The sequence below is a fragment of the Scyliorhinus torazame genome, chromosome 6, assembly GCF_047496885.1.
Source record: "Scyliorhinus torazame isolate Kashiwa2021f chromosome 6, sScyTor2.1, whole genome shotgun sequence".
Taxonomy (NCBI): Eukaryota; Metazoa; Chordata; class Chondrichthyes; order Carcharhiniformes; family Scyliorhinidae; genus Scyliorhinus; species Scyliorhinus torazame.
The window spans coordinates 21,133,124-21,159,578 of record NC_092712.1 but is presented as its reverse complement, the minus strand read 5'-3'; the positions used below and the strand labels follow the sequence as shown (position 1 = coordinate 21,159,578).

The following is a 26,455-nucleotide window of genomic DNA, read 5'->3' as shown; positions in this document are numbered from 1 at the left end:
TCAGGAACGGAGAATCCAGTCCCTCAGGAACGGAGAATCCAGCCCCTCAGGAACGGAGAATCCAGCCCCTCAGGAACAGAGAATCCAGCCCCTCAGGAACGGAGAATCCAGTCCCTCAGGAACAGAGAATCCAGCCCCTCAGGAACAGAGAATCCCGCCCCTCAGGAACAGAGAATCCAGTCCCTCAGGAACAGAGAATCCAGCCACTCAGGAACGGAGAATCCAGCCCCTCAGAAACAGAGAATCCAGCCCCTCAGGAACAGAGAATCCAGCCCCTCAGGAACAGAGAATCCAGCCCCTCATGAACAGAGAATCCAGTCCCTCAGGATGGAGAATCCAGCCCCTCAGGAACAGAGAATCCAGTCCCTCAGGAACGGAGAATCCAGTCCCTCAGGAACGGAGAATCCAGCCCCTCAGGAACGGAGAATCCAGCCCCTCAGGAACAGAGAATCCAGCCCCTCAGGAACGGAGAATCCCGCCCCTCAGGAACGGAGAATCCAGTCCCTCAGGAACAGAGAATCCAGTCCCTCAGGAACGGAGAATCCAGCCCCTCAGGAACAGAGAATCCCACCCCTCAGGAACGGAGAATCCAGCCCCTCATGAACAGAGAATCCAGTCCCTCAGGATGGAGAATCCAGCCCCTCAGGAACAGAGAATCCAGTCCCTCAGGAACGGAGAATCCAGTCCCTCAGGAACGGAGAATCCAGCCCCTCAGGAACGGAGAATCCAGCCCCTCAGGAACAGAGAATCCAGCCCCTCAGGAACGGAGAATCCCGCCCCTCAGGAACGGAGAATCCAGTCCCTCAGGAACAGAGAATCCAGTCCCTCAGGAACGGAGAATCCAGCCCCTCAGGAACAGAGAATCCCACCCCTCAGGAACGGAGAATCCAGTCCCTCAGGAACAGAGAATCCCACCCCTCAGGAACGGAGAATCCAGTCCCTCAGGAACAGAGAATCCAGCCCCTCAGGAACAGAGAATCCAGCCCCTCAGGAACGGAGAATCCAGCCCCTCAGGAACAGAGAATCCAGCCCCTCAGGAACAGAGAATCCCGCCCCTCAGGAACAGAGAATCCAGCCCCTCAGGAACAGAGAATCCAGCCCCTCAGGAACAGAGAATCCAGCCCCTCAGGAACGGAGAATCCAGCCCCTCAGGAACGGAGAATCCAGCCCCTCAGGAACAGAGAATCCAGCCCCTCAGGAACAGAGAATCCAGCCCCTCAGGAACGGAGAATCCAGCCCCTCAGGAACAGAGAATCCAGCCCCTCAGGAACAGAGAATCCCGCCCCTCAGGAACGGAGAATCCAGTCCCTCAGGAACAGAGAATCCAGCCCATCAGGAACAGAGAATCCAGCCCCTCAGGAACAGAGAATCCAGTCCCTCAGGACGGAGAATCCCGCCCCTCAGGAACGGAGAATCCAGCCCCTCAGGAACGGAGAATCCAGCCCCTCAGGAACAGAGAATCCAGCCCCTCAGGAACGGAGAATCCAGCCCCTCAGGAACAGAGAATCCAGCCCCTCAGGAACGGAGAATCCAGTCCCTCAGGAACGGAGAATCCAGCCCCTCAGGAACAGAGAATCCAGCCCCTCAGGAACGGAGAAACCAGCCCCTCAGGAACGGAGAATCCAGTCCCTCAGGAACGGAGAATTCAGCCCCTCAGGAACGGAGAATCCAGCCCCTCAGGAACAGAGAATCCAGCCCCTCAGGAACGGAGAATCCAGCCCCTCAGGAACAGAGAATCCAGCCCCTCAGGAACGGAGAATCCAGCCCCTCAGGAACAGAGAATCCAGCCCCTCAGGAACAGAGAATCCAGCCCCTCAGGAACGGAGAATCCAGCCCCTCAGGAACGGAGAATCCAGCCCCTCAGGAACGGAGAATCCAGCCCCTCAGGAACGGAGAATCCAGCCCCTCAGGAACAGAGAATCCAGCCCCTCAGGAACGGAGAATCCAGCCCCTCAGAAACAGAGAATCCAGCCCCACAGGAACAGAGAATCCAGCCCCTCAGGAACAGAGAATCCAGTCCCTCAGGAACAGAGAATCCAGCCCCTCAGGAACGGAGAATCCAGCCCCTCAGAAACAGAGAATCCAGTCCCTCAGGAACGGAGAATCCAGCCCCTCAGGAACGGAGAATCCAGTCCCTCAGGAACGGAGAATTCAGCCCCTCAGGAACGGAGAATCCAGCCCCTCAGGAACAGAGAATCCAGCCCCACAGGAACGGAGAATCCAGCCCCTCAGAAACAGAGAATCCAGTCCCTCAGGAACGGAAAATCCAGCCCCTCAGAAACAGAGAATCCAGCCCCTCAGGAACGGAGAATCCAGCCCCTCAGGAACGGAGAATCCAGTCCCTCAGGAACAGAGAATCCAGCCCCTCAGGAACAGAGAATCCAGCCCCTCAGGAACGGAGAATCCAGCCGAGTGACTTTTCACTTACTGATTTCCATTAGGAGGGTTGAGATATTATTTTCCCCTTCGGAAAGCTAGAAGAGCCAATTTCACATGATCTCGGAGGCGTGGCCACAGGTCGCTGAGGGGTAAAGAGGCGGGATGAGGACCAGGGTCGGAAAAGGATGAATGAGCTGCTCCAATCTGCAAGCAAGACTGAGTGACTGCCGTGGAAACCTGTGGATGAAAAGTGAGTGGGGCCAGAGAGGTCACAGAATTTGTGAGGGATATATTGGGTCACCAGGTGTTCCCTGTGCACCCACACCAGCTACGTCAGAGTGATTGGAAATACGTGGGCTTCAAACGGACCCTTCTCCATTTCCAGCTCAAGTATCTCACGTAAGAGTGTAGGCATGGGAGAGAGATCCAGACACGTTCACATATCATTGGACCAGGGGGAAGTACAGCATTTGAGCCTCATCTGTCCCTCTGTACTTGGAGGTCAACAGGCTGGAATGGGCAAAGGTTGATGGAGGGGTGCCTGCTACGTGTGCTCAGAGGTGAAGGCCCTGGAGCTGGCTGGGGAGGAGAGTGATTGGCCATTATCAAAGGCAGAGATCGAACTGCCTGCTGTGAAGAGTGAAGACGATGAGCACTTTATGATTAGATCACACTGGGAGGGGACAGCATGTACCTGTGGTCAGTATTTGAGTATTTATTATCTCAGGACGTACTTGCGTGCGTCTTTCTTTAGCTGGAGTGTTGTAAGAGGATGCATCGGAGGAACCCACTAGGGATCGCCATGCCACTGCCTCTGATGACGAGAGTGGCCCAGTCTCAGAGGATGCAGTGGCACATCATTCCCCTGTTAAGGCACTGTGCAGGTACACATAATGATAGAACATAGAACATAGAACAGTACAGCACAGAACAGGCCCTTCGGCCGAGCCTTGTCCGAATCCAAGATCAAGCTATCCCACTCCCTGTCATCCCACATCCCTGTCAAACCTCTATTAAGTTGCCTCTCATCCTCCTCCGCTCCAAAGAGAAAAGCCCTAGCTCCTTCAACCTTCCCTCATAAGGCCTGTCCTGCAAACCAGGCAGCATCCTGGTAAATCTCCTTTGCACCCTTTCCAATGCTTCCACATCCTTCCTATAATGAGGTGACCAGAGCTGCACACAATACTCCAAATGTGGTCTCACCATGGTTATGTACAGTTGCAGCATAACCCCACAGCTCTTAAACTCAAGCCCCCTGTTAATAACCACTAACACACTATAAGCCTTCTTCACGGCTCTGTCCACTTGAGTGGCAACCTTCAGAGACCTGTGGACATGAACACCAAGATCTCTCTGTTCCTCCACATTCCTCAGAACCCTGCCGTTGACCCTGTAATCCGCATTCAAATTTTTCTTACCAAAATGAATCACCTCGCACTTATCAGGGTTAAACTCCATCTGCCATTTTTCGGCCCAGCTCTGGACCCTATCAATGTCTCTTTGCAGCCTACAACAGCCCTCCACCTCATCCACTACTCCACCAATCTAGGTGTCATCAGCAAATTTACTGACCCACCCTTCAGCTCCCTCCTCCAAGTCATTGATAAAAATCACAAATAGCAGAGGACATAAGAACAGAAGAACTAGGAGCAGGAGTAGGCCATCTGGCCCCTCGAGCCTGCTCCGCCATTTAATGAGATCATGGCTGATCTTTTGTGGACTAAGCTCCACTTTCCGGCCCAAACACCACAACCGTTAATCCCTTTATTCTTCAAAATACTATCTATCTTTATCTTAAAAACATTTAATGAAGGAGCCTCTACTGCTTCACTGGGCAAGGAATTCCATAGATTTACAACCCTTTGGGTGAAGAAGTTCCTCCTAAACTCAGTCCTAAATCTACTTCCCCTTATTTTGAGGCTATGCCCCCTAGTTCTGCTTTCACCCGCCAATGGAAACAACTTGCCCGCATCTATCCTATCTATTCCCTTCATAATTTTATATGTTTCTATAAGATCCCTCCTCATCCTTCTAAATTCCAACGAGTACAGTCCCAGTCTACTCAACCCCTCCTCGTAATCCAACCCCTTCAGCTCTGGGATTAACCTAGCGAATCTCCTCTGCACACCCTCCAGTGCCAGTATGTCCTTTCTCAAGTAAGGAGACCAAAACTGAACACAATACTCCAGGTGTGGCCTCACTAACACCTTATACAATTGCAGCATAACCTCCCTAGTCTTAAACTCCATCCCTCTAGCAATGAAGGACAAAATTCCATTTGCCTTCTTAATCACCTGTTGCACATGTAAACCAACTTTTTGCGACTCATGCACTAGCACACCCAGGTCTCTCTGCACAGCAGCATGTTTTAATATTTTATCATTTAAATAATAATCCCTTTTGCTGTTATTCCTACCAAAATGGATAACCTCACATTTGTCAACATTGTATTCCATCTGCCAGACCCTAGCCCATTCACGTAGCCTATCCAAATCCCCCTGGGATCCAGTCTCCTCTGCACTTTTTGCTTTACCGCTTATCTTAGTGTCGTCTGCAAACTTGGACATATTGCCCTTGGTCCCCAACTCCAAATCATCTATGTAAATTGTGAACAGTTGTGGGCCCAACACTGATCCCCGAGGGACACCACTAGCTACAGATTGCCAACCAGAGAAACACCCATTAATCCCCACTCTTTGCTTTCTATTAATTAACCAATCCTCTATCCATGCTACTACTTTCCCCTTAATGCCATGCATCTTTATCTTATGCAGCAACCTTTTGTGTGGCACCTTGTCAAAGGCTTTCTGGAAATCCAGATATACCACATCCATTGGCTCCCCATTGTCTACCGCACTGGTAATGTCCTCAAAAAATTCCACGAAATTAGTTAGGCACGACCTGCCCTTTATGAACCCATGCTGCGTCTGCCAAATGGGACAATTTCCACCCAGATGCCTAGCTATTTCTTCCTTGATGATAGATTCCAGCATCTTCCCTACTACCGAAGTTAATCTCACTGGCCTATAATTACCCGCTTTCTGCCTACCTCCTTTTTTAAACAGTGGTGTCACGTTTGCGGATTTCCAATCCGCCGGGACCATCCCAGAGTCTAGTGAATTTTTGGTAAATTATCACGAGTGCATTTGAAATTTCCTAGCCATCTTTTTTAGCACTCTGGGATGCATTCCATCAGGGCCAGGAGACTTGTCTACCTTTAGCCCCATTAGCTTGCCCATCACTACCTCCTTAGTGATAACAATCCTCTCAAGGTCCTCACGTGTCATAGCCTCATTTCCATCAGTCACTGGCATGTTATTTGTGTCTTCTACTATGAAGACCAACCCAAAAAAACTGTTCAGTTCCTCAGCCATTTCCTCATCTCCCATTATTAAATCTCCCTTCTCATCCTCTAAAGGACCAATATTTACCTTAGCCACTCTTTTTTGTTTTATGTATTTGTAGAAACGTTTACTATCTGTTTTTATATTCTGAACAAGTTTACTCTCATAATCTTGTCTTATTCTTCTTTATAGCTTTTTTAGTAGCTTTCTGTTGCCCCCTAAAGATTTCCCAGTCCTCTGTCTCCCACTAATCTTTGCTACTTTGTATGCTTTTTCCTTCAATTTGATACTCTCCCTTATTTCCTTAGATATCCACGGTCGATTTTCCCTCTTTCCACCGTCCTTTCTTTTTGTTGGTATAAACCTTTGTGAAAAATCGCTTGGAAGGTTTTCCACTGTTCATCAACTGTTCCACCATAAAGTCTTTGCTCCCAGTCTACCTTAGCTAGCTCTTCTCTCATCCCATTGTAATCTCCTTTGTTTAAGCACAAAACACTAGTGTTTGATTTTACCTTCTCACCCTCCATTTGTATTTTAAATTCCACCATATTGTGATCGCTCCTTCCGAGAGGATGCCTAACTATGAGCTCCTGAATCAATCCTGTCTCATTACACAGGACCAGATCTAGGACCGGTTGTTCCCTCGTAGGTTCCATTACATACTGTTCGAGGAAACTATCGCGGATACATTCTATAAACTCCTCCTCAAGGCTGCCTTGACCGACCTGGTTGAACCAATCGACATGTAGATTAAAATCCCCCATGATAACTGCTGTAACATTTCTACATACTGTGTCTTCACTGGCTCACTGGGAGAACTGGGAGGTCCCAGCACTGATCCCTGTGGTACACCGCTGGTAACTGGCCTCCAGTCTGAAAATTTTCCATCCACCACCACCTTCTGTCTTCTATGTGATAGCCAGTTACTTATCCAATTGGCCAAATTTCCCTCTATCCCACACCTCCTTACTTTCTTCATGAGCTGACCATGGGGAACCTTATCAAACCCCTTACTAAAATCCATGTGTACGACATCAACTGCTCTACCTTCATCTACAGACCTAGTAACCTCCTCAAAGAATTCAATCAAATTTGTGAGGCAAGACTTAACCTTCACGAATCCGTGTTGACTATCCCGGATTAAGCTGCATCTTTCCAAATGGCCATAAATCCTATCCTTCAGGACCTTTTCCATTAACTTACCGACCACCGAAGTAAGACTTACCTGCCTATAATTACCAGGGTCATTCTTATTCCCTTTCTTGAACAGAGGAACAACATTCGCCACTCTCCAGTCCTCTGGCACTATCCCCATGGACAGTGAGGACCCGAAGATCAAAGCCAAAGTCTCCGCAATCTCAACCCTTGCCTCCCAAAGAATCCTAGGATATATCCCATCTGGCCCAGGGGACTTGTCGACCCTAAGGTTTTTCAAAATTGCTAATACATCCTTCCTCAGCACATCTACCTCCTCCAGCCTACCCGCCTGTATCACACTCTCATCCTCAAAATCATGGCCCCTCTCCTTGGTGAACACTAAAGAAAAGTATTCATTCAATGCCTCTCCTATTTCTTCTGACTCCATGCACAAGTTCCCACCACTGTCCTTGACCGGCCCTAACATCACCCTGGTCACTCTTTTATTTCTCACATAAGAGTTAAAAGCCTTGGGGTTTTCCTTGATCCGACCCGCCAAAGACTTCGTATGCCCCCTCCTCGCTCTCCTAAGCCCTTTCTTTTTTAGCTCATTCCTTGCTACCTTGTAACCCTCAAGCGACCCTACTGAACCTGGTTTTCTCATCCCTACATACGCTTCTTTTTTCCTCTTGACAAGACACTCAACCTCTTTTGTGACCATGGTTCCCTCACACGACCATTTCCTCCCTGCCTGACAGGGACATACCTATCAAGGACACGCAAAAGCTCCACTTTTCATTTGTGACAGTTTCTGTTCCCATCGTATGCTCCCTAATTCTTGTCTAATCGCATCATAATTACCTCTCCCCCAATTATAAACCTTGCCCTGCCATATGGCCCTATCCCTCTCCATTGCAATAGTGAAAGACACCGAATTGTGGTCACTGTCCCCAAAGTGCTCTCCCACAAACAAATCTAACACTGGGCCCGGTTCATTACCCAGTACCAAATCCAATGTGGCCCCACCTCTTGTCGGCCTATCCACATATTGTGTCAGGAAACCCTCCTGCACACACTGTACAAAAACTGCCCCGTCCGAACTGTTCGATCTATAGAGGTTCCAATCAATATTTGGAAAGTTAAAGTCACCCCACCCATGACAACTACCCCGAGACCTCCACACCCATCCATAATCTGTTTTGCAATTTCTTCCTCCACATCTCTATTACTATGTGGGGGCCTATAGAAAACTCCTAACAACGTGACCACTCCTTTCCTATTTCTAACTTCAGCCCATATTACCTCAGTCGGTAGATCCCCCTCGAACTGCCTCCTGTTCTAACCATGTCTCCGTAATGCCCACAACATCGTAGTCCCAGGTACCAATCCACGCTCCAAGTTCACCTACCTTATTCCGGATTCTCCTTGCATTGAAGTAGACACACTTCAACCCACCTTCCTGTCTGCCGGTACACTCCTGCGACCTTGATACCCTCCTCAGTACCTCACTACTCTCAACACTGGCTTCTGGACTACAGCTCGTTTTCCCATCCCCCTGACAAATTAGTTTAAACCCCCCCCGAAGAGCCGTAGCAAAATTCCCTCCCAGGATATTGGTGCCCCTCTGGTTCAGGTGCAAACCGTCCTGTCTGTACAGGTCCCACCTTCCCCAGAATGCGCTCCAATTATCCACGTAACTGAAACCCTCCCTCCTACACCATCCCTGCAGCCACGTGTTTATCTGCACTCTCTCCCTGTTCCTCACCTCACTAGCACGTGGCACCGGCAACAAACCAGAGGTGACAACATGGTTTGTCCTGGCTCTCAGCTTCCACCCTAGCTCCCTAAATTCCTGTTATAAATCCCCGTCCCTTCTCTTACCTATGTCGTTGGTACCGATGTGTACCACGACTTGTGACTGTTCCCCCTCACCCTTAAGGATTCTGAAAACACGGTCCGAGACGTCACGGACCCTGGCACCCGGGAGGCAAAATACCATCTGTGAGTCTCTTTCGTTGCCACAGAACCGTCTATCTGTCCCTCTAACTATTGAGACCCCAATAACTACTGCTCTACTGCTCTCCCTCCTTCCCTTCTGAGCCATAGGGACAGACTCCGTGCTGGAGATCCATTCACCGTGGCTTTTACCCTTGGTAGGTCGTCCCCCTCAACAGTATCCAAAGCGGTATACTTGTTACTAAGGGGAACGATCACAGAGGATCCCTGCACTGACTGCTTCCTCCCAGCCCCTCTCACAATCACCCATCTATCTTGATTCTTCGGAGTAACTACATCTGTTCTGGGCGAGGCATTTTCAGAAACCCAAAATGTATCATGGAGTTCAACCAACCTCCCCCTTTAATGTATTTGTTGCTTTTCCTAGCACATGGCTTGTTCCCTAAGTGTGGGATTACAATTATGGACACGTGGGTTTTTAAATACAAAACACTGTTTATTCCATGAACTCAACTTAACATCTTAAATAAACATTGGATCTCAGATATACTCTCAGATTCCTCTTTCGTATATGCTTTCTGATATATCCGTTTTATTTCTACATCTTTCTGTTGCAACTCCGCCAATTTTCCTGAACTAAAAATATCCGCCTCATCCTCCACCTGTTCTTGTTCTTTTTCAACCATCTGATCAAAAATCGCTTCTGATAATTGCACTAAAACTTCATCTTCACTCTTTGATTTCTCCTCTTGTCTTAACCTGTGACTTTGCGACCTTGTTACTACACAATCTGGAAAATTCCCAGGATATTCGTCCTTCAACCCTTCAGTTGTCTGATTTTCCACTGGCTTATCAACCACAGTAGGAATCACTCCCACCTGCGATCCAGCAATATCATTACCCAAGATAAACGGTATTCCTGGACAAGATAGTTTATCTATTACTCCTACTACCACTTCACCACTCTTCACTGGACTTTCCAACCTTACCTTATATAATGGAACGCTAGTCCTCTCACCCTGAATTCCACATATCACCACCTTTTCTGGCAACATTCTTCCCAAACTACATAATTCCTCATCTCTTACCATTAAAGATTGACTAGCCCCTGTATCTCTTAAAATTGTAACTTCTTTACCTGCTCCTCCACATGAGTAAACTTTACGCACACAAGTAAATTCTTTAAATACATCTGGCACCTTCTTAACAATTACTTCTTGAACAGGCTGTACAATCGTTTGCACCGCCTTCGCTTCCCTTGGGCTTTCCTTTACCACTCTAACAAACCCCACTGTCTTATCCTGTTTTACCACATCAGCCTTCCCAGTGCTTTTCTTCAACCACTAACACTGTGACTTTACATGGCCTAGTTTATTACAGTGAAAACATCTGAAACTTTTCATTTCTTTTCCACCCTCCTGGATTTCTTTTTTAATCTGAGGTACACTCTCTTTATTGTCTCCCATCAGATCACCTTCACCTTTACCACTTGAGTATTTCTCATGTCCCCAGTTTCTATCCCTCACCGGCTGAAACTGATGTCGGAAACCAATCTTTGATTTATGAACTAATTCATAATCATCTGCCATTTCCGCTGCTAATCTCCCAGTTATAACCCTCTGTTCTTCCACATGAGTTCTCACTACATCAGGAATTACATTTTTAAACTCCTCCAAAAGTATAATTTCTCTGAGAGCTTCATACGTTTGGTCCATTTTCAAAGCCCTTATCCACCTATCAAAATTACCCTGTTTGAGCCTTTCAAACTCCATGTATGTTTGGCCAAATTCTTTCCTTAAATTTCTAAACCTTTGTCTGTAAGCTTCAGGCACTAGCTCATATGCACTTAAGATGGATTTCTTCACCTCCTCATACGTTCCAGATACCTCCTCCGGTAGTGATGCAAACACTTCACTAGCCCTACCAACCAGCATTGTTTGAATCAGTAATACCCACATGTCCTGTGGCCATTGCATTTGTTTAGCTACCTTCTCAAATGAAATGAAAAAGGCTTCCAACTCCTTCTTGTCAAACCTTGGCAATGCTTGAACATATTTAAATAGATCCCCACCACGTCTTCGACTATGATGCTCTGTCTCATTATCCTCATCCATCTCCTCCAACTGTACCTGTCCCTTTGTGTCTGCCAATTTTAACTGATTTTCATGTTTCAGAGCCATTTTCCGAAGTTCAAACTCTCTTTCTTTTTCCCTTTCCTCTCTATCTCTTTCTTTGTTTCTTTCTTCTCTCTCCTTTTCTTTTTCCTCTCTATCTATTTCTCTTTCTTTTTCCGCTGTCTCTCTTTCGTATTCAAGCCACTTTAATTCTTTCTCATGTTCCATTTGTTTAATTTGCAACTGAAGTTTTGCCATTTCCCATGAGTCAAACTCCATCTCAGGCAACTTTAAATGCTTAACCAGCGCCATAATCACCTCATCTTTTCGCATTTTGTCAGGTAATGTTAACTGCAATGTTTTTGCCGGACCCAACAGTCTGCTTTTCGTCTCTGTCCGTAAAGTACTGCATGTGACATTCTCCACCTCCAAAACCTTCTTAGCCTCTGAAAGAGCCATTGTCCACAACACACTCCCCACTTAAACTAAAATACCCACACCGGAAAGGCAACAATCCGTCACTGTCTTTAAGTTCACAAAAGCCAATCCAATAGATAGACTTTTATCCCGGATGAGCCCCCAATTGTTACAGGCGAGGTGTTTTCAGAACCCCAAAATGTATCATGGAGTTCAACCAACCTCCCCTTTAATGTATTTGTTGCTTTTCCTAGCACACGGCTTTTTTCCTCGGTGTGGGATTACAATTATGGACACGATGGTTTTTAAACACAAAACACTGTTTATTCCATGAACTCAACTTAACATCTTAAATAAACATTGGATCTCTTAACACCCCTTACTTCAAAGATAACTACGAAAATATTACAACAGTAAATAATTCCTCAAAATGTTCCTTCAAACTTCCAAGAGACTTAACACTTTTAAACAGAATCACATCAGGTTAAAGACTTTACTATTATGAGTTTAAATCACCCAAATGATCCAGAGATAGTCTTTCATGACAGAGATCCAGCTCACTGCAAACACAGACACTCCCAAACTCTTTTCAAACTGAAACTAAACTACTGCAAAATGGCTGATCTAAAACCCAGCTCCACCCACACTCTGACATCACTGTTTTCTTAAAGGTACATTGCTTACACATCCATTTCTTAAAGGTACTCTCACATGACACATCCCTGAAGCTACTATCTATGACCACCTCTGTCTCCCGAATGATCCGAAGTTCGTCCAGCTCCAGCTCCAGTTCCCTAACGTGGTTTCTGAGGAGCTGGAGATGGGTGTACTTCCCACAGGTGAAATCAGCAGGGACACTGACGGCGTCCCTCACCTCAAACATTCTGAAGGAGGAACATTGATAGACACGTGTACATTGGCTCTGGGTCACATTCTGGTGAGCACCTCTGTGTGGCTGCAGACGATGGAAGCTGTGAAAGCAAAGGAACTAACATTTTAGCTAGGGGGGCAGGGGAGTGTCAGGGTCCACAGCACTCTGTAAAATTCAGCCCTTAGTGATGTAAAAGCTACTGTGCAAAAGAGTTATCTTTGAGGGACCCTGTGGCAACTTGAAATATGGAATCGATATGGCAGCACGGTAACACAGTGGTTAGCAAAGTTGCTTCACAGCGCCAGGGTCCCAGGTTTGATGCCCGGCTTGGGTCACTGTCTGTGCGGAGTCTGCACGTTCTCTCCATGTGTGCGTGGTTTTCCTCCCACAGTCCAAAGATGTGCAGGTTAGGTGGATTTTCCGTGATAAATTGTCCTTCGTGTCCACAAAGGTTAGGTGTGGTTGCTGGGTTATGGGGATAGAGTGGAGGCGTGGGGTTAAGTCGGGTGCTCTTTCCAGGGGCCGGTGCAGACTCGATGGGCTGAATGACCTCCTTCTGCACTGCAAATTCTATGATCTATGATGTATGCTGGAGGATTGCAAAATATGGCTGACATTATTCTCAGCATTTGCAATGGTATAATGTTTTATATTATTTGTTAATGTCTTATGTTACTTGTCATCAGTATTAATTATGATTCAAATATCTTCATGTAGCTCATTACTAGCTTAAAGCTCCACCTGACAGAATGAATATATTTTAAAAATGTCACACAGGTAGCTGAAGGAAATGGAATAAAGGAATATGAGAACAAGACTGACACATAATGAAAATCGCTTATTGTCACAAGTAGGCTTCAAAAGAAGTTACTGTGAAAAGCCCCTAGTCGCCACATTCCAGCGCCTGTTCGGGGAGGCTGGTACGGGAATCGAACCATGCTGCTGGCCTGCCTTGGTCTGCTTTTAAAGCCAGCGATTTAGCCCTGTGCTAAACAGCCCCTGCTGTTAGGATTAGATTAGGACTGCTCCTCACATTGAGGATAAACATCAACATTAACTGCTTCAGCAAAACAACCTTTTCTCTGTTTCATTTCTGATGGCAAAGCCTCCATATCTTACATTTCATTCTCTGCTAAAATTGCAATATAGCGGCCTATGGAAAGCGAATGCACGCATGCACACATCTATACTTATCTCGTTCACAACATTACACTGAGGCCTGGACCTTTCCAAAGTTGGGATAACATCCAATAGCCTTTGAAAATGAGGGGTGGAACCTAGATGAGGAAGGCCTGCCCCATTTCTGATATCACATCATTATCGGGCAAGGAAAGTAGACAGCTTGGGCGTCATTCTCCGACCCCCCGCCGGGTCGGAGAATGGCCGTAGGCCGCCGTGAATCCCGCCCCCGCCCTCGCCGAAGTCTCCGGTACCGGAGATTGGGCAGGGGCGGGAATCGGGCCGCGCCGGTTGGCGGGACCCCCCGCTGGATTCTCCGGCCCGGATGGGCTGAAGTCCCGCCCAGAAATTGCCTGTCCCGCCGGCGTAATTCAAACCTGGTATTTACCAGCGGGACCAGGCGGCGTGGGCGGGCTCCGGGGTCCTGGGGGGGGCGCGGGGCGATCTGACCCCGGGGGGTGCCCCCACAGTGGCCTGGCCCGCGATCGGGGCCCACCGTGCCGTGGGGGCACTCTTTCCCTTCCGCCTCCGCTACGGCCTCCACCATGGCGGAGGCGGAAGAGACTCTCCCCACTGCGCATGCGCCGGGAAACTATCAGCGGCCGCTGACGCTCCCGCGCATGCGCCGCATTTCTGCGCCAGCTGGCGGGGCAACAAATGCCATTTCCGCCAGCTGGCGGGACGGAAATCCATCCGGCGTCGGCCTAGCCCCTCAATGTTGGGGCTCGGCCCCTAAAGATGCGGAGCATTCCGCACCTTTGGGCCGGCGCGATGCCCGTCTGATTGGCGCCGTGTTTGGCGCCAGTCGGCGGACATCGCGCCGTTGGGGGAGAATTTCGCCCAACTTGTGCTTCTCACAGGAAGAAATGCAAACTCAGCAGGACCATTTGAACATAGTGCTGAGTTCAAACTGACACCTGCTTGGCTACCTGAGGTGTGGGAATGATGAATTGATGGGAGAGCCATAAGCACGCTTGAAGGGCGGATAAAATCTGTATTGCTGTCATAATCCAAAGCTTTTTAAATCCTCCACTATTTAAGCTTTAAAAAAAATTCCCTGGGGCAGCACGGTGGCGCAGTGGTTAGCACTGCTGCCTCACGACGCCGAGGTCCCAGGTTCGATCCCGGCTCTGGGTCACTGTCCGTGTGGAGTTTGCACATTCTCCCCGTGTTTGCGTGGGTTTCGCCCTCACTACCCAAAGATGTGCAGGTTAGGTGGATTGGCCACGCTAAATTGCCCCTTAATTGGAAAAAAAATGAATTGGATATTCTACATTTTTTTTTAATTCCCTGGATTCTGGAAGGTTCCCGGTGGATTGGAAACATGCTAATGTGACCGCCCCTATTCAAAAAGGGAGAGAGGCAAAAAGTAGGAACCCAAAGACAGGTTCGCTTGATCTCTGTGGTGGGGGAGTTGCTGGAATCAATTAAGGAGGGGATGACTGAACATTTGGAAAGACAAAGCTCTTCCGCCATTGTCAGCATAGTTTTCTGGGGCGACATTCTCCGACCCCCCGAATCACCGGGGGCTGGCGTGAATCCCGCCCCCGCCGGTTGCCGAAGTCTCCGGTACCGGATATTCGGCGGGGGCGGGAATCGCGCCGCGCCGGTTGGCGGGCCCCCCCCCCCGCTCGATTCTCCAGCCCGGATGGGCCGAAGTCCCGCCGATAAATTGCCTGTCCCGCCGGCGTAAATTAAATCACCTACCTTACCGGCGGGACAAGGCGGCGTGGGCAGGCTCCGGGGTCCTGGGGGGGGGCGCGGGGCAATCTGGCCCCGGGGGATGCCCCCACGGTGGCCTGGCCCGCGATCGGGGCCCACCGATCCGCGGGCAGGCCTGTGCCGTGGGGGCACTCTTTCCCTTCCGCCTCCGCCACGGTCTCCACCATGGCGGAGGCGGAAGAGACTTCCTCCACTGCGCATGCGCGGGAAACTGACAGCGGCCGCTGACGCTCCCGCGCATGTCATTTCCGCGCCAGCTGGCGGGGCAACAAAGGCCGTTTCCGCCAGCTGGCGGGGTGGAAATTCCTCCGGCGTCGGCCTAGCCCCTCAATGTTGGGGCTCAGCCCCCAAAGATGCGCGATGCCCGTCTGATTGGCGCCGTTTTGGGCGCCAGTCGGCGGACATCGCGCCGTTTCGGGAGAATTTCGCCCCAGAAGTGTAATTCATGCTGGACAAACTTGCTTCACTTCTTTGAAGACGTAACCAACAAGATGGATAATGGGGAACCTGTGGATATGGTATATCTAGACTTCCAAGAGGAATTCATAGAATCATATAATCATAGAATCTGCAATGCAGAAGGAGGCCATTTGGCCCATCGAGTCTGCACCGGCCCTCAGAAAGAGCACCCTGCTTAAGCCCATGCCTCCACCTCATCCCTGTAACCCAGTAACCCCACCTAATCTTGTTGACACTAAGGGCAATTTATCACGGCCAATCCACCTAACCTGCACATCTTTGGACTGTAGGAGGAAACCGGAGCACCCGAAGGAAACCCACGCACACACGGGGAGAAAGAGCAGACTCCTGTCCCAAGCTAGGAATTGAACCTGGGACCCTGGAGCAACTGTGGGGCTGGCGAACTGTAGCTAGCGGGGTGTCGCAGGGGTCAGTCCTCGGACCTCAACTGGTTACAATTTACAAAAATGATCTGCAAGCAGGGACAGAATATAACAGCAAAATCTGTGGATGATACTAAAATAGGTGGGAAAGCAGGCAGTGAAGAGGAGATACAGATTTTACAGACACGTATAAATAGGCTAGGAAATTAGAGTAAAATTTGGCAGATGGAGTTTAATGTGGATAAGTGTGAGGTTATTTGTTTTGGCTGAAAAAATAGAAAGGCAAATCATTATCTAACTGGAAAGCAGATTCAAAATGTGTCTGGGCAGAGGGATCTGGAAGTCTTTGTTCATGAATCACAGAAAGTCAGTATGCAGGAACAGCATGTAATTAAAAAGGCAAATGGAATGCCAGTGTTTATTGAAAAAGGACTGGAGTGTAAAAGTAGAGGAGTATTGTTGTAATTGTATAGGGTGTTGGTGAGACAACATCTAGAGTATTGTGTCCAGTTTTGGTCTCCTTATTTCAGGAAGGCTGTGGTGGCCTTGGAAGCAGTTCAGAGGAGGTTCACCAGATTGATTCCGGGGGTGAAAGGGTTGACTTTTAAGGAGAGATTAAACGGTTTGGGCTTATACTCGCTGGAGTTTAGAAGGATGAGAGGGAATATGATCGTGGTGTACAAAATACTAAAAGGGATTGATAAAGTAGAGGTAGATCAAATGTCCCACCTTGTGAGGCAATCTAGAACTAGAGGTCACAGTAGAGGTTGAGAGGCGGTAGGTTTAGAACTGAGTTGAGGAGGAACTACTTCTCGCAGACGGTGGTGAATTTGTGGAACTCACTGCCTCATAGTGCGGTGGAATCTGAGTCATTAAATGATTTCAAAAAGGCGATAGATATATTTTTGATTAAAAAGGGATATGGGAAACAGTTGGGGAGGTGGATTTGAGACCAGGAAGAGATCAGCCATGATCTGATTGAGTGGTGGAGCAGGCTCGAAGAATGAAATGCCGACTTCTGCTCCTAATTCCAATTTTCCTATGCAAATAAAAGCCTCTGCTGGACTCTTTTGATTGACAGGCCAGTTGGTGATGTTACACCATCTGTTCATGCAGTTTCAAAAGAACAAATTTTCACATTTTGATAAAACCTATTCATCATCAATCCTTGGTTAAGTTTCAAAACCTATGGTTATCTCAACATCAGGGGCGTCATTCTCCGACCCCCCGCCGGGTCGGAGAATGGCCGTTGGCCGCCGTGAATCCCGCCCCCGCCCCCGCCGAAGTCTCCGAAGGGAGAAAAGTCGGCGGGGCGTTAATGGCGCCGCTGCCGCGGAGAATGTCACGGGTCTGCGCAAGGCAGCCGATTTTCGGCCTGCCGATATTCTCCCTTCCGGATGGGCCGAAGTCCCGTCGACGTGATGACCGTTCACGTCGACGTGAATCAAACCTCCTTTTCATCGGCGTGACCCGGTGCTCCAGGCTCACGCCGACCAGCGAGGAGGTGAGTGACGGCCTGGGGGGTTGGCTCTGGGCAGGAAATGGCGTGGCCGCAGACTGATTGCGTGAGGAGAGGTGTGTCTCGGCTTGTGTGTGTGTGCGGCGGGGGGGGGGGGGGTGGTTAGAGTAGGCTGGGCTCCGGGGGAGTGCCGGGAGGGGGTCCGCGCCGGGTGGAGGTTGGGGGTTGGGGGGGGTCCGTGCTGGGGTGGAGGTTGGGGGTTGGGGGGGGTCCGTGCTGGGGTGGAGGTTGGGGGGGGGGGTCCGTGCTGGGGTGGAGGTTGGGGGGGGTTCCGTGCTGGGGTAGAGGTTGGGGGTTGGGGGGGGTCCGTGCTGGGGTGGAGGTTGGGGGGGGGTCCGTGCCGGGGTGGAGGTTGGGGGGGGGTCCGTGCTGGGGTGGAGGTTGGGGGGGGGGTCCGTGCTGGGGTGGAGGTTGGGAGGGGGGGTCCGTGCTGGGGTGGAGGTTGGGGGTTGGGGGGGGTCCGTGCTGGGGTGGAGGTTGGGGAGGGGGTCCGTGCCGGGGTGGAGGTTGGGGGGGGGTCCGTGCTGGGGTGGAGGTTGGGGGGGGGTCCGTGCTGGGGTGGAGGTTGGGGGGGGGGTCCGTGCTGGGGTGGAGGTTGGGGGTTGGGGAGGGGGTCCGTGCTGGGGTGGGTGATGGGAGGGCAAATGAGTTGGTCCACCTGGCCAGGTGCCAGCCTCCAACAGTTGGACCCATGCGGTCCATGCCACCTGGCTGGGGGGAAGAGGGGATATGGGCAATGATGACATGTCGTCGTTCCCCTCCCCCCCACCAGGCCGTCATGTTTTCAGACCATCCAGCGATGTTGGCCGTCGTGGTGGCAGCCGCTCATGTCTATGTTGCCCTGGATGAGGAGGAGGAGGAGGAGGAGGAGCGTGCCAGAAAGGTGGCGCAGGCTGCCGCAGAGGGGCAGGCGGCAGCCGCCCAGGCTGGAGGGACAACTGACCGACAGGACGAGGAGGGGGAGGAGGACGTCGCGGCCCCACGGCAACGGAGGCACCCGAGGGCGCCCCGTGTGTACCGGCCCCGGCAGACATACCAGGACCTCACGGACCGGGAATGCAGGAGGAGACTCCGGATGAGCCGGGAAACCGTGGCACACATCTGCCACCTGCTGGCACACCTGTCACCGCCCTCTCCCCGTGTCCGTCAAGGTTACGGTGGCCCTGAACTTTTATGCAACGGGGTCATTCCAGGCACCGAGTGGGGACCTGTCCGGCATATCGCAGACATCGGTGCATCGGTGCATCCGGGCAGTGACAGATGCCCTTTATGCCATGGCGCACCGCTACATCCGCTTCCCCGTGGACCGGGCCAGCCAAGATGCCCGGGCCGTGGGCTTCTCTGCCGTTGCCGGGTTCCCCATGGTCCAGGGCGCGATCGATGGGATGCACGTCGCCGTGCGGCCACCTGCAGATAACAGGGCCGTGTTCACTAATAGGAAGGGGACCTATTCAATGAACATACAGGTGGTCTGCGACCACCGCATGATGATCCTGCACGTCTGCGCCCGTCACCCAGGCAGTGTACACGACTCATTCATGTTGTCGCGGTCATCCATCCCCGGCATGTACGAGGGACGCCATCCCCGGCTGAGGGGCTGGTTGCTGGGCGACAGGGGCTACCCATTGCGATCGTGGCTGATGACGCCTATACGGAGGCCACGCAATGAGGCGGAGAACCGCTACAATGATGCCCATGTAGCGACAAGGGGAGTGATAGAGAGGTGCTTTGGCGTGCTGAAGATGCGTTTCAGGTGCCTGGACCTCTCTGGGGGCGCCCTCCAGTATCGGTCAGATAGGGTCGGCTGCATCATTGAGGTGTGCTGCGTCCTGCACAACATAGCCCAGCAGAGGGGCGATGTGCCGCAGGCAGAGGAGGGCGGAGTGGAGGAGCAGCAGGAAGAGGCCCAGTCCTCCCCAGATGAGGGGGATGGGGGCAATGGTCAGGGCAGACGGGGTAGACACAGGCGGGTGGCTGTCCACCGTTACCGGCTGGCCCAGCGGGCACGGGACAGACTGATAGACGCCCGCTTCACTGACTAGATGGGCGTGGGAATCGGGTAGTATGGCCACAGACCGCACACCATGACAACAGCCGACCACCCACACCCCCCACCCATCCACCCACCCAGCACCCTCACCCCCCTCCCCAACCCCACACACCCCACCCGCATGCACACCACCCCCCCACCCCCAATTGCCGATCCACCGGCGGCACAACAGGCCGGGCTCACCCAGTTGCGGGTGGACGCGTGTCTATCGCAGGCCATGGAGGATGATGACAACCCGCCTCCGATGAGCTCCTGGCTCTACATCGTTGGACTATGTCTGACCCATGGCCACAGTACCACCATCCACCCGGACCATCCCTGCATGCGGCTGTGACACTGCAGCGCACGGTCCCGTCCTCTGCCCGGGGGATGTTGATGGCGGTCCAGGGGGAAGGGGGCAGACTCACCTGGGGCTGAGGTAAGACCACCCGTCACACACACACTTGTGCTCAACGTACATGACACGCCCGCATACTTTGGACAGAGCACAAAGGCAGCTTCGGTAGGTGTAACATTGACTTTAATAACCAAAGGAGTTCATGCACGTGCCCTAGCCCCTAAAACTCATCTGTGCCCTGCACCCGTGCCAACTTACTCAGTGTCTAATTGTTTGGCCTTACGGGCCCTTTGACTACGTCTACGTGGTTCCCCAGACGGTACAGCAGAACTGGAGGTGGACTCCTGTGATTCCTGCCCTCTGACACTGGATCCCTTTGGCGGCCGTTTCCTGGGGCGTCCTGGCCTAGATGGGCCAGGCTGCGGCCCGGGCGACTGGGATGGCGAGCTGCCAGCCTGTCCTGCCCGTTGCCCACCCGATGCACCTGGGACGGAAGGGGGGGAGTCCGAGGTGTCGCGGTGTACCGGGACCTCCCCTACAGAGGGAGCCGGGACGGACCACACCACCTCCTCCTCCCTCGGGGTGCCCGATGGCCCCCAGGCCTCTACATGGGTGGGGGATGCGAACGGACTGGCCATCCGACGCGCCCCCGACATCTGGCGCTGCCAGTCCTGGAGGCCCGTGCTGGTATCGACAGGGGTCTGCAGGTTTGCAGCCATGGAGCCCAGGGTGTTGTCAAACCCTGTCTGTGACAGTGCGACGCCGGCTCGCACATGGCCACTGGCGCCGATGCCCTCAGCGATGGCCTGCTGAGACTGGGCCATGGCCTGCAGAGACTGGGCCATGGCCTGCAGAGACTGGGCTATGGCCTGCTGAGACTGGGCCATGGCCTGCTGAGACTGGGCTATGGCGTTGAGCGCCTCTGCCATCTGGCGCTGGCACTGGCTCATGGCCTCCTGTGAGAGGGCAGCCATTTCCTGGGCCACAGGCGCCGCCTGCACGGAAGGCCCCAGGCCTCGCAAACCGTTCCCCATGTCTGACACCGTCGCACCCATTGCCTCCACCGCGGACGCCACCCGTGCGGTGTCAGCCTGGGTGGCACGCATGACCGGGACCACTCCCAGCTCCTGGACGCGGGTGGACTCCTCCACCTGCGACCGCAGCCGCCGCAAGCCACCCGTCACCCTCTTCGCTCGTCTCCGTGTCGGTGGTTGCATCGGATCTATGTGTGGGTGTGGTAACTGCAGGAACCCGGGATCCATCTGGGCGGCAGATGTTCGCTTGGCCTGGGCTGCCCTCCGACCGCCCGGTCCCTCTGCTGCTCCTACCTCCACCTGCTGTACCGGGACGGCTGTGTTGGGCGCACCAGTGAGTGTACCAGACGCCTCATCACTAAAGTGCCCAACCGTGGTGAGTGTTTCTGCGATGGTGGAGGGTGTTGGTGACAGCAGTGGCGTTGTGTTGTGCTCTTCGTCCCACTCTGAGTCCATGGCACTTTGGGGTGGGGGTTCGTCTCCACCCATCCACTCTGAGTCACTGTCCGGTATTTCGTCTTCCCGGGTAGGGGTGTCCTGGGTAGTGCTGTCCCGGGTAGTGCTGTCCCGGGTAGTGCTGTCCCGGGTAGTGCTGTCCCGGGTAGTGCTGTCCCGGGTAGGGGTGTCCTGGGTAGTGGTGTCCCGGGTAGGGGTGTCCTGGGTAGTGGTGTCCCAGGTAGGGGTGTCCTGGGTAGTGGTGTCCTGGCTCGGATGTGACGGGGGCCTGTGGCTGCCCCCCTCATCGCTGGGTGGTCGCTCCCGCACGTGACGGGGGTGTCGTCTCCCTGTTGCTCCAGGTCTCTCCTTCTCCCGTGGTGTGCGAGGGGCATCCTGCGGGCGTCGCATGCTGGAGGGTCCGGGTCTCTCCGTCTCCCGTGGTCTCCGAGGGGCATCCTACGGGCGTTGCATGCTGGAGGGTCCGGGTCTCTCCGTCTCCCGTGGTCTCCGAGGGGCATCCTGCGGGCGTCGCATGCTGGAGGGTCCGGGTCTCTCCGTCTCCCGTGGTGTGCGAGGGGCATCCTGCGGGCGTCGCATGCTGGAGGGTGCGGGTCTCTCCGTCTCCCGTGGTGTGCGAGGGGCATCCTGCGGGCGGTGTGCATCTGCGGGGATGGGTGCCTGGACGTTTGGTCCTGCGATACACAATGAAGCATGCATGGTTAGACATCAGGCAGTGATCAGGTGATACGGGGGAGGGGGATATAGGGGAGGGGGGATATGGGGGATATGGGGGAGGGGGGATATGGGGAGGGGGGGATATGGGGGATATGGGGGAGGCTCACCCTGCCTGCTCTGACGAGGTCGTTCACCTTCTTGTGGCACTGGGTGCCTGTCCGTGGTGTTAGGGCCACAGCGGTGACGGCCTCTGCCACTTCCCTCCACAGACGCCGGCTGTGGCGTGGGGCAACTCTGCGGCCGTGCCCGGGATACAGGGCGTCCCTCCTCTGCTCCACCGCGTCCAGGAGCGCCTCCACATCGCGTGACTCGAACCTCGGGGCTGAGCGACGGCCAGCCATCAAGTCGGGTGTTGCGGTCGGGTGTTCCGGTCGGGTGGGGGGGAGCTGCGCGGCCTTATGAGCCGTCACGCCGTGCAGCGCGTATGACGCTGCATGGCGTGAACCATTGCGCAAGCGCGGATCCCGTCACGTCGCTGCTAGCCCATTTCGGGCCGGAGACTATCGGCCCATTTTTATGACGTGACGCAAGTGGGATTTGCGCCGTTTTTTGCACCGATCGGCGGACTTTCCGCCGATAACGGAGAATTTCGCCCATGGTTCTGAGTGCACAGTTTTATTGACAGATTAAAGAGAGTATTGAAGGATTAGTCTGAACAGATGTTTGTTTGTTCTTTATAACAGATTAACTACTTGAGATTCACAGAGATTGATGTTTTGATGAATGACAGCATTTTCACTATCAGATCTGTAAAGTGAGAGTTGTTTGAGATTTTCAGAGGATTATCTTTCCCTCAAATGAGGTCAGCCCATGGCTGATACTGAGTGGGTTAAGTGGGTTGGCAATGGATGCATAAGAGGCCATGGAGGGCAGGTGGGGCACATACGTTTGCATTGAGTTGGCATGGAGGATATGAGAGTCAATGGTTGGGGGGGAGGGGGAGATATGTTGGTATGTGTGTGGGCGAGAGGGCCTAGAATCTTTAAAAAGAGTGGGGGCCTGATCCCAGAGAACCAAAGCAGGCATTCTAATCAGCCTACCTCGGCATTCACCTTCCCCATGGCCTCCCACCACCTGCTTGCAACGCCATGGGCCAAAATTCATCATGGAGAAAACCACCCCCTACTCCCAGGACCAAAAAGCTTGGGATTTGGGGCTCTTTTTCCTGAGGTGGGTCCCGTGAGTCGGGAAATGTCCCAATAACTGCCTCAGTCGCCAAAATCTGGCCCTTAGACAACTGTAAACTCAGCATTTCCAGCCCATTTTGCATTCTGTCTTACTGCTTTTCAATAGATACCTGCTGTAAATTACTGTCCTAAACCTTTCCAAAAATAACATATAATTGAAACCAAAGTAAAATATTGTGAACATTGAAAATCTTAAATGAAAACAAAAGTGTTGGATAAAAGCAAATGACTGCGGATGCTGGAATCGGAAATATTTCCACCATTTTTGTGACAGTATGTGTGGAGTGAGAAGGGAGCTACACTTCGAGTCTGTATGACTCTTTGTCAAAGCTTTAACAAAGAGTCATCCAGATTTGAAAGGTAAGCTCCCTTTTCTCTGCACAAAAATGTTGGAAAAGTTCAGCAGCTTTGGCAGTATCAGTGGAGAGAAGATTTAATGAGCTGGATTCTCCGGTCCCCCCAGCTGCGTGTTTCTAGGCGACGTGTCATTTGCTGGCAGAGGGATTCTCCCTTCCCACAGGCATGCTCTGCCAGCGGAAACAAGGGGCGTCATTCTCCGACTCCCCGCCGGGGGCGTAAATGAAACCACCTACCTTACCAGCGGGACAAGGCGGCGCGGGCGGGCTCCGGGGTCCTGGGGGGGGGGCGCGGGGCAATCTGGCCCCAGGGGGTGCCCACACGGTGGCCTGGCCCACGATCGGGGCCCACCGATCCGCGGGCGGGCCTGTGCCGTGGGGGCACTCTTTCCCTTCCGCCTTCGCCACGGTCTCCACCATGGCGGAGGCAGAAGAGACTCCCTCCACTGCGCCTGCGCGGGAAACTGTCAGCGGCCGCTGACGCTCCCGCGCCTGCGCCACCCGGAGATGTCATTTCCGCGCCAGCTGGCGGGGCACCAAAGGCCTTTTCTGCCAGCTGGCGGGGCGGAAATTCGTCCGGCGCCAACCTAGCCCCTCAAGGTTGGGGCTCGGCCCCCAAAGATGCGGAGCATTCCGCACCTTTGGGGCGGCGCGATGCCCATCTGATTTGCGTCGTTTTGGGCGCCAGTCGGCGGACATTGCGCCGTTTCCGGAGAATTTCGCCCCAGGAATCCCAACATCTGGAGAATTCCGGCCAATGTTTCTGGACAATGAGTTTTAATTTCACATGTAATTGTGGTCGGAGTTTCTTACTTTTGTCTCCTGCTCACAAAAAATCAGTTTACCTTGGGGACAAAATCTCTGGTTCCCCTGCCGCGTGCTTCTTAACGACAACCGTTCGCTGGTGGCGGGATTCTATCTTCCCGCCGCTTGTCAATGGAATTTCCCATTGTGACTCCCCAAAGGCACCAGGAACCCAATGGTGTGCGACCGGCGGGAATAGTGAGCGTTCCGGCCGTTGCTGGTGGTGTTAAAATATCGAGGGGGGGGGGGGCAGTCCCACCACCAGAGCATTTCACAACAGAGCACGTGCAGATAGGCCCCATGGCCCACAGAGCCTGCTCCACCATTCAACACAATCATCACTGAATCAGGGCTTCAACTCCATATTCCCTCCTGCTTCCCGTTTCCCTTAATTTCCTGAGAGACCAAATTTCTCGTAATCCTAGCCTTCAGTGTGTTCATCAATGGAGAATTTGCAAAGATTCACAGCCTGAGAGTAAAATAATTTCTCTTCATCTCAGTCCTAACTGGTTGGTTCCTAATCCTGAATCTCTGCCCCCCCCCCCCCCCCCCCCGCCCCGTATTCTAGATTTCCCGACAGTGGAAACAATCTCTCAGCAATCGCCGTATCAAACCCCTTCAGAGTTTTGTAGGCTTGATTGAGATTGCCTCTCGTTCTTCTAAACTGTAGAGTGTATAGGCCCAATTTCCCCAGCAACAGATTGGCTGGCAGCAGACTAATTGGAGCTCTATAACTGTGTGTGTGTGTGTGTGTGTATGTGTGTGTGTGTGCGTGTGCGTGTATGTGTGTGAGTGCGCATTTGTGTGCGTGTGTGTGTGTGCGTGGGTGCGTGTATGTGTGTAATCATAGAGAAAGATGAACAGTAGGTTTCAAAATTATTTTTGTGGGGCAAGATTGAGCAGGAGTACCCCTCAATCTTAGCCAAATGTATGCTGGACTACTTGCTTCCCAAGTAATGCCGTGCCCCCTCACCTCCGTTTTCTAAATGCAACACCATTTAAAAATGAACTGTAATTGCTGAATAGCATTCCTAGACATTTCCAGCAATGCTGACTCCTATTAATCAGCTCATTTCTCCCGACAACTTCAATAGTTAGTCCATTGAGAAATGTTTCATTTGGATTATGTTTTATATGTAATTTTTAACAAATACGGTATTTTAGAATTTTCTTTAATATGCAAGGTTTGTACTGAGTCTTGTTCTCTGTTGGCAGAGGAGGCTCTGAGAGAACTTCAGGACCAACTTGGTAAGTTGATGGATGATCTGAAAAGGAATTTGTTTTAAAATTATGGGGTTTCGATAGCAACATTCAATGCCTAGATCAAACCTTGTATATTAAGAGAAAGTCTGAGTACTGTTATTCCCTCAACAGAGAGATTGCAGCATGGTGACATTTCAGAAGAAGAAATTGGTAAGTTTTGAATATGGAAGGAAGAAAAGGATAGTGGGCACCAGGGAGGATTATTTTGTCCACATAGCTGGTGGGCACACTTTGAAATATATGTGACATGTTTTAAAATGTGTTATGCATAAACAGTGAACTAATAGTAATAATCATTGCCTTGTAATATTGCAGAACAGAGCAAATGCAGCTCAGAAATAAAGAGCTCCTTCTCGGGCAGTTTTGCCACCAGTTGTGCTTTGGAACTGGACTTGTGCACACCACCCACTGTGGCTGGAATCAAAATGCCTTAGTCATTAAAAATAAAGGGGGTGATTTGCAGCCCACGCCAGTTGTCAGCGAGAACAGCAACACGGGCGGGAAATCACGCAGGAATCAGAAAATATGGCAATGTCCCCACGCCGGCATGGGAACGGTGGGAAAAACTGGTGCAAAACGGCCACCGCTTCCCCGTTTTGTTGGGGGCTAGCAGGAAGGCAGTGCAGAGCGCCCAGCTCTAGCTACAGAGGCCGCCCATGTGCATGTCGTCGACCTGCACCGGCCGCGCCGTGCTTCATGGCGGTGGCTGCCCGCGGACCCGGCCTGTAAAATAGTGCCCCCCTTTGCCCGGCTCTTGGCCCCGGACCAACC

At 52.1% G+C, this 26,455-nt stretch overlaps 1 protein-coding gene across 6 annotated transcripts in view; it reads left to right on the top strand.

Annotated features, from left to right (window-relative positions):
• LOC140424705 (uncharacterized) overlaps nucleotides 1–26,455 on the top strand; it is a 429,538-nt gene that overhangs the window by 224,739 nt on the left and 178,344 nt on the right. For 5 of the 6 annotated variants that reach the window (XM_072508006.1, XM_072508004.1, XM_072508005.1 and 2 more), the window contains exons 25-26: nucleotides 25,637–25,669; nucleotides 25,796–25,834. The exons of the other annotated variant lie outside the window; for it this stretch is intronic. In XM_072508006.1, the coding sequence (XP_072364107.1) occupies nucleotides 25,637–25,669; nucleotides 25,796–25,834 (72 nt within the window). The remainder of the gene's footprint in view (nucleotides 1–25,636; nucleotides 25,670–25,795; nucleotides 25,835–26,455) is intronic. 6 annotated transcript variants of the gene reach the window in all.